This window comes from Phoxinus phoxinus, assembly GCF_949152265.1.
Source record: "Phoxinus phoxinus genome assembly, chromosome: 11".
NCBI classification, from domain to species: domain Eukaryota; kingdom Metazoa; phylum Chordata; class Actinopteri; order Cypriniformes; family Leuciscidae; genus Phoxinus; species Phoxinus phoxinus.
Window position 1 is genome coordinate 13,839,959 of NC_136886.1, and position 8,523 is coordinate 13,848,481.

The window sequence follows — 8,523 nt, forward strand, 5'->3', positions numbered from 1 at the left end:
TAAATCCCTACTAGGCCCTATTAGGTGAAAAACAGTATGTGACAAAAATGTCCACATTCACAGTAGGCTACTCATAAAAGAGTAGGCAAAAAGTGCCCGAATGACCTATAGCCTACTTCTGGCGAGATTCTAAAGTGTGCATACGATGGACACTTTAATACCAATATTAAAAAAATTATAATAATTTTGGATTTTTTGGATTTTTTCTGAGTATTTCATTTGAACATTTCCCTTGCCAAATATTGATTGATTGATTTTCTACAAAATATGATAAATTTGGTTCTTATACCACAACAAAATTTGCACATTAAACAGCACTTTACATAAAAAAAAATTTTTTATTCATTCATTCATTCATTCATTCATTCATTCATTCATTCATTCATTCATTCATTCATTCATTCATTAATCACAAGTAGATTGGTCCCTGTTGGAGTAATATAATAACTTCTGTTGCAAGCTAATTGCTGGGCTTTGAGCGCCCTCGTGTGAAGAAAACATATTATAGCATTCTAGCGCTTTATTTACGGTTGCCAAGCAACACAATTCTTAGAGAAGAGGGGAGCTGCTAGAAGTGATTCGGTGATCATACCAGCAAACATTAGCAACTGAAAAATAATTTATAACACTGGTCAATATGGCAAAACCTAAAGAAAAAGAGCCCGTGGACATAGTTCACCAGAATGCTATTCATGTCGAGACAATAAAGAAGGAGCTGAGAACCCAGAAGCTTTACACGGAGTTTAACATCAACCCCTTTAAGAAACGTGAGTGCAGAGATTCACACGTCTCTCGGTTAACGTTAACTTTGACTAAATATTTAAAAGAGCCTCTTTGTTTTTTCAGTGCACGTTTTGACTGACAAACCCATGTCCAACATCACCTACAGAAAGGAAGAGGAAGACCGTAAGTATTTCAACCTTTTTTTACCGTCTATGATTTCAACTGTTAAGTTACATTTGACGTAAGTTAGCAGAATTTAACGTTAATGTAACGTTAGCCTAGTTGCCGCCAAAACTACGGTTATGTTAGAGGCGAGCCACAAAATATAACCATACATTCACATACGGGTTGTCCCTGTCATTTAAATTCTAAACTCTAAGTGAAGTTCACGTAATTTCGGGAGGAGTGAACCCATCTAATCTTTCAATGAACCGTATAGAAGCTGCAGCTCACCTTGCTCTGACATCAGCTGTTTTGGCATCCCTCCACCTCCCCAAATCCACCAATATAATTTAGGCATCTTGCTACCATACATAGGCCTACTCATCATCCAAGCATTAGTAGCCTAGTCTCACTGGGGGGTATATGATATCTAAGCTCGAGTTGGACAGCAAGACAGCAAGCCAAAATATGCTTAACCTTATCTTAAAGATTATATCGGCAAAAGAACTTGTGAAACTTAAATTCTAAACGTAGCATGTAAAGTGTATTGACAAAATATTTTTGTACAGCTGCTTTCCTCCAGGCGATACACGGGGCCCGTCTGGAGCCAGCAAAAAAGTACTCACACCCTCAGACTGAAGCACAAGAGATAGGATGGATATCCACTCCTCTAGTAAGTTTTTATCTATCTAGGCATATCTATCTATCTATCTATCTATCTATCTATCTATCTATCTATCTATCTATCTAAAAATAGTCATTAATGTTCTCTAGCTAATTGTTTAGCTCAAGATATTTAGATTTTATATTAACATCTAGGATACAATTTAGATTTATTTATTGGTAACACTTTAAGTATAGTTCCATTTGTTAACATTAGTTCACACATTTGTTAACATGACTCAATGTGTTGATATTATTTAATAGACCTAAGCTAACACGAACTAACACTGAACAGTTGTACCGGTATTTATATTAACTAACGTTAACAAAGATTAATAAATACTGTTACAAATGTATTGCTCATTGTTAGTTCATATTTACCGGTAACTAACATTAACAAATGGGACTTGATTGTAAAGTGTTACCTATTTGTTTATTACAGTTTTTCTCAGTCGCTTTGGTGCATTTCTCACATCACTATTTACATTTGCACAACAGTTAATGCAGTTCTCAAAACAATTAGTACAAACTGCAAAACCTAGTTGATAACCTGCAAAAGCGTGTCACTTGCTCAAAATGGATAGCTCATTCCTCAAAAGCAAGTATTCATTTCAATGAAAGTGTCAGTGTCATCAAGAAAGTCTTGACACCATTGCTTATGAACAAGATAGTCAAATGGCTTTGTCATGTTTTCATTATGACAGTTAACTCTGTAAATGTTTTTCAATGCAAAAAAGTCAGATATTGGTGACACTACCTGAAAATGCTCAAGACAGCACTATATACTATTTGCACAGCCATTTGAAAAATACAGTAAAGTTACACATTACTGTATTTAGTGAGGTAACTACAAGACACTGAATGTTTCACATTTTTACTGCATATGCTCTTTGCAATTCTAATTTGTTCACAGCATTGTGCGAAAGAAAAAAAACACCCTTATTTACAACAAACATAAACTCCCTTTGGGTAGAGCTGTGCACAACTGTAAACAATATTGCTGTACATATTGGAACTGAACATACAACATACATAGTTACATCCAGACGTTCCTCTGTCTGGCCACATAATTTCATCTGCATCACAGCGAATATCATCTCTTGCAATGCAATCCAAAACAACAACATGCTTGCTCAGATGGTCTCCAGTTAGACCCCTCTCATTCTCAGGGATTATGTCCCTGTAAAGAGTGTCTAACAAAGTCAGCAGATGTTTCATTGTGAGGCCGTGGTTGACAACATTTGTACCCCTGTTGTACCCCTAACATTTGTACCACAATTGATCCACAATTGTACCCCTGATTTCATCAGGGATCCACCTATGTACTTGGCCTCTTCTTCCCCTTCCCCGTCCCCGTCCTGCACCCGCACCCTCAGCCCTCTTCCACGAGGCTGGCCTTCCAATTCTGCCACAGAAATGGTACACACTATGTCCTGCTTGGTTCATATATGCTTGTAAAGTGGGGGTTTATGGGATTCAGCTCTGACAGTGATTGTAGAGAAGTGGCTTATCATTGGTTGCAACTAATGCTTCACACACCCCTTTGCATCAGTGAAAGTTGAGATTCACCTAAGATAAATTGTTCAATTTAGGAGACATTTTCAAAAATGATTTAAAAAAATGTGTAAAATTTGCTTGACAGATTTTGACAACTAGTTCAACATTTTTGTATGTAATGACTCAATCAATGAAAGGAGGACTATTAGTTTTATATGGAATGACTATTCAGCATTCACAAGTATAGTTAATTTTGACTGACATGACATAAGCAAATGATAATGTTATAAAACAGCAGAGAGTTGTATGAAAGCAATTGATGCATGTCCAAAAGCATTTGCAATTTGTTCGAAGGAATGAGAAACTGCTACTATGATGTGCATAAATGACTAAATGTTGTGGAGGTTGAACTAACTGTTGTGCAAATGTAAATAGTGATGTGAGAAATGCACCAAAGCGACTGAGAAAAACTATAAGCTATACATTTAAAAAAATTAACTGCTAAAAAAACTTGGTAACACTTTAGTTCAGGGTCTAATTCTCACTACATAAACTAGCTGCTTATTAGCATGCATATTACTAGTATTGACTGTTTATTAGTATTTAGAAAGCACATAATATTGCCTTATTCTGCATGACCTTATTCTACATCCCTTAATCCCACCCAATACCTAAACTTAACAACTACCTTTACTAACTATTAATAATAAGGAGTAATTAGGAGTTTGAGGCAAAAGTTGTAGGTAATAGTTAGTTAGAAGTGGACCTGGACCCTAATCTAAAGTGTAACCAGTTTTTTTTTTTTTTTGTAATTGACTTTATTTTACATTTGCAAACCCCATAGTGGATTTACTCCCAATTTGCATATTATAGTATCCAATATTACAGTATGTATGTACTTTAATCAGCTGTACAGTATAAAATTGAAAACATCTTTCATAATCGTCCTACTAATCAGCTCTTTTTGTGCAAAACTTCAGATTGTCTCAGATCGCAGTGACAGAAGATTAAACTTTCCACGGCAGAACTCTGAAATCACTAAATACATGGATGCTGCCTGGCGGTTGAAGGAGCAAACAAAAAATTTGGGATGACAGTTTAGGCTATATTTTCCTGATGCCATATAGCACTAATGCAGAAACAAGTCTGGATAGCATCAGCACTACAAAGTGAACATTCTTTGTTATCACAATAAACACTAAATGTACAAGTACTAATGTGTTCTCTTACCATCTAGCAAGGCAGGTCATTCGATTTTAAGACACAGCCGGGGTGATTAGAATTTCAGTCGTGTATCTGGAGATATGTAAAAGTGGGTCAAATGGCCACCATTCATCACCATGAATGTAACTGCTCCTGTCTAGCAGAATCTCTGCATAGTAAGCAAAAGAGATTAGTTCATAACTAATCGATCTTAGATAATGTCATATTATACAGAAACAGGATTTTCCTTTTTCACAAGAAAAATCCATAACTGTGACCACAATCCACTGGCTATTGGAGCATATTACACAAAGTATCGCCCACTCAGGTCAAGATTTATTACATTACTTCCCCCAAAAGAAATACAGTCCTTTATATAAAGATACAGTAATATTTGTGTTGCTTCTTTCTCAATGCTCAGTGTGTTGTAAAATATATTTTGAGATAATGTTTCAAGAGATTTGAAAACCTAAAGCAGTAGTTAATGTTTGATTAAGTGCTTAATAAGTTGAATGTTTTATCTAAACATATTAGTTTTTCCTCAGTCGCTTTAGCACATTTCTTGAATCATTCTTAAGATTTCCAAACCAATAAGTGCATTTCTCAAAACAATTTGTACAAACAGCACCACACAATGGATTACCTGCAAAAACCTGTAACTTAAAATCCTTAGTTCATCTCTCAAACGTAAGTATTTATGTCAATGAACATATCAGTGCCATCAGAATGACAAGTCGTTGTTTCATTGTTCAAAAACAAGATAGTCAAAATGCTCAGTCATGTTGTCAATATAACAGTGTACTCTGTCAGTATTTTCAGATGTAAACTATGGCTACGATTTTGATGACAATGATCGAAAATGTGAGATATTGATGGACAGGATTCAGTAAAATGTTTACTGTTGCTCTGTCAACAAATTATGCAACAAACAATGCTATATTTCAGTAGTCCACTTAATTCATATATTGTACTTTATAGAGACAAAATGTAACACACACAGAGATATACATACAATATGTGTGCGCATGTATGCATATTGTATGTATGTATATATATATATATATATATATATATATATATATATACATACATACTGTATATATGTATGTGTGTGTTACATGATGTCTCTATAAAGTATATTTAGTGTATAATGTAAAATGCAAGTGGACTAAATATAGCATCACCGTAAGTATTACAGTATTGTCATGAAACTGCACGTGGAACAGACAGTGGTGATCCAAATGCAGGCTTTAATAAAGGATGATCCAGAATACACACCGAGTACACAGGCAGAGGGTCAGAGTCCAGGTAAGCAGTCCAATACAGCAGAAGTACAATACAAGGGCAAGGCAAACGGGTAAACTAGATACAGGCAGAGAGTCCGGGAACTGTGAAACACGAAGAAACTAGGAACTAGGAAAATGCTCAGTTTGCAGTATGACACTAACAACACTTAGCAAAGAGACCAAGGAAAACCAAGGCTTAAATCATAGAAGCTAACAAGCACAATCAAAACCAGGTGAGAGACATAAAGCATAATCAGTCCAAATCAAACCAAAAGTAGTAATGAAAAATAGAGAAGGAGTGCCCCCCAGTGGCTCAAGCGGGCACTCCAGCCGCTGATTGTCACAAGTATAGTGAACATTGCATACCTGTTTTGTCTACAGACGTTTGAATGATTGAGGACACAGTTGTGCTCCCAACATTCGGTTGTACCTTTTCGACCCGCTTCGGCCATAAGGTCATGACTGAGAACATGGTCCACATAGTGGCCCTTGTTTCATCAGAAACATGTCTGCAATCTTGGCCTATTGGGTCAATTGCACATTAATGTAGCAAAGCATTTGCAATTTCGCCACCTTGGAATTATAAGGTTCTATCTGCATTCTGACTGGTTTTGAGGTATTGAGCTTTAAAGTTTTTGCATTCCCTTCGACTGTGTAGAAAGAACCTTTTTATATACACAAGTTAAAAAACAACATCACATAATGTAAATAAGTTGTCACAGAATAAGAATATGTGAATAACTAAATTTTGACAAAAATGTCAGATAGAACCTTATAATTCCAAGGGGACGATTTGTTCAATCAAAATAATGAGAAATTGCTTTTATGATGTGGAGGTTGAACAAGTAGTTTTGAGAATTTCAGTTGTGATCTGAGAAATGCACCAAAACGACTGAGAAAAACTGTAATTTTTATATTATATTATATTATTCTTTTGCACTGTGTAATTTGGTTATTGATCATACAAGACCTTCTCTTTAAGACACCTACATTCTAGCCAAAAGTCTCATTCGATTATAGTCTCTAAATAATCCTTATCTGAGTCATCAAAACTTCTTTCCTCTCCAATGAATGGCTAATAATTGGTGATCTTATTAGTGTTCATTAGCCTTTAGCTGAGGTGAGCATTACTTACAATTAGAGTTTTCCTTGTCCTGTGTACAGCCCTCCAGAACCTTAAAGTAACCTTACAGATTGTTGGTTTGAAACCATATATTTAACAGTATAATGTGACACATACTACTATACTACTATATTAATTCATCTTTTTTTGTGTGACATGAACATACACAACTCTATATATGTCCTATATCAAAACAATATCCAAAAATGATGTCACGTTAAATTAGCTTCTATACCTTCAAAGTTTTTCATATTTTTTTTTATATTAAGATAATCAAACAAATTGAACCTGTAAGGAGTTAAAGAGTCCACTCAGCATCAAGATGAGAGACGAGACTGTTTAGGTCTTAACATTTCCTTTGATTAGTCACATCAGCCACATTCAATTTGTCAGCAAAGGGTAGGAGGGGGTGACTGTTTAAATTGATATCTCAAGTCAGCACCAATAAGCTGTATCTGAAAAAGGAAATGTATTTCACTGCAGCTTCGAAATGCTCAATAAGGTCTTAAAAGGTTAATTAGAATTCTTCCTAGTTTTTTACTTATTCTGATCCTAATGATCAGAAAAGTTCTTTTGCCCCTTGTTGGCAACGCATTTGCTGGATTTGATGTGATTTATTGTGTGTAGAGACGATTGAGTGCTAACACTGCTTTCATCTGTAGCCACTAGGGCCTACACTGTGTAGCACTTCAGTGAACACACAACAAACTCATTTTTATCACTCTTTTCTTGTTCTTTTTTTTCCCTCTGCTTGTGTGCATCTAAGTGTATCACATTAGATCGCCAACTGCGAACACCGGCAGCATGTTAAACTGCTTTTAGCAGGTATGCAGCACATATTTTGTAGTACAGCGACTGAATTGTTAGTGAGTGAGTGATGCAATTATTTAAATGTTCCATACAGTAAAAGCAGGCCTTCCTATTGGATTTAGTGTTCCACAGAAAAATACAACAAATCCAAAAACCTGGAAATATCAGGGAATTAAAAAATAGTGATTTTACTGAATAGATATGGCCAGATGTTACGTGTGCTGCTTTCACGCCATGTCGTAATTACCATAATTTCGAGATGACAACATGTGACGTTTTACTCTGAGATGTGTCCTTTGAGTGGGAATTATGTGTTTCTATGGCAACATTATCAACGTCTAAATGAATCTGTAGCGGTCACATGGTACAAGTATTAGCTTACAAGTTGTAATTACAAGCTTTACGGGGAAGTGAACGCTTTTTACAAGTTGAAATCTCAGAATTGCAGTAATTACGACATGGTGTGAACGCACTTATGTTCCCTGTGTTTGCCCCTGGACTTATGCTGTAGTGTTTCCTGTTCCTTGTGCCATGTTTGCTTGCCCACTGTTCACTAGTCTTGATTGTTTCCAAGTTTGATGTGTTAGATTGTTACCCCCTGTGTATTTAATCCCCAGTGTTTTTTGTGTTCTTTTTTTCTGGTCTTCCATATGAATGTATTGTCATGTGTCCTCAATTCTGTTTTTTGGATTTCTTGTTTCTTTCGAGTTTTTAAAAAAAAAAAACCTTTACCTGATTTATTAAACACACTGCATTTGGATCCAGCTCTCTTTCGTGTCTGATTTTCTCATACTGAAAAACAAATGTATATCAGTTTCCACAAACATATAAGGCAGCACAACTGTTTTCAACATTGACTGTTTTCATAATAAGAAATGTTTCTTGAGCTCCAAATCAGCATATTATAATGATTTCTAAATGATCATGTGACACTGAAGACTGGAGTAATGGCTGCCGAAAATTAAATTTTGCCATCACAGGAATAAATTACATTTTAAAATATATTAAAATAAAACAGTTACTTTAAACTGTAATACTATTCAGGAGAATTACTGT

The 8,523-nt window shown here is 35.4% G+C and overlaps 1 protein-coding gene across 2 annotated transcripts; it reads left to right on the plus strand.

Moving 5' to 3' along the window:
• Positions 1-542: 542 nt before the first annotated feature.
• Positions 543-8,207, plus strand: cfap144 (cilia and flagella associated protein 144). 2 transcript variants are annotated; one of them, XM_079629061.1, is made up of 4 exons: positions 543-767; positions 847-906; positions 1,455-1,558; positions 7,424-8,207. In XM_079629061.1, the coding sequence occupies exons 1-4, from the start codon at positions 638-640 to the stop codon at positions 7,466-7,468; spliced, it is 339 nt and encodes a 112-aa protein (XP_079485187.1). In that variant the 5' UTR covers positions 543-637; the 3' UTR covers positions 7,469-8,207. The 2 variants fall into 2 exon arrangements, with proteins under 2 accessions (XP_079485187.1, XP_079485186.1); XM_079629060.1 differs by lacking the exon at positions 7,424-8,207 and adding an exon at positions 4,026-5,238.
• The last annotated feature ends 316 nt before the right edge of the window (positions 8,208-8,523 follow it).

Coding starts and splice junctions, on each gene's coding strand:
- cfap144 (XM_079629060.1), top strand. CDS start 638: ATGGCAAAACCTAAAGAAAAAGAGCCCGTGGACATAGTTCACCAGAAT. Junction 768..846: donor CATCAACCCCTTTAAGAAAC/GTGAGTGCAGAG, acceptor TTGTTTTTTCAG/TGCACGTTTTGACTGACAAA. Junction 907..1,454: donor CAGAAAGGAAGAGGAAGACC/GTAAGTATTTCA, acceptor ATTTTTGTACAG/CTGCTTTCCTCCAGGCGATA.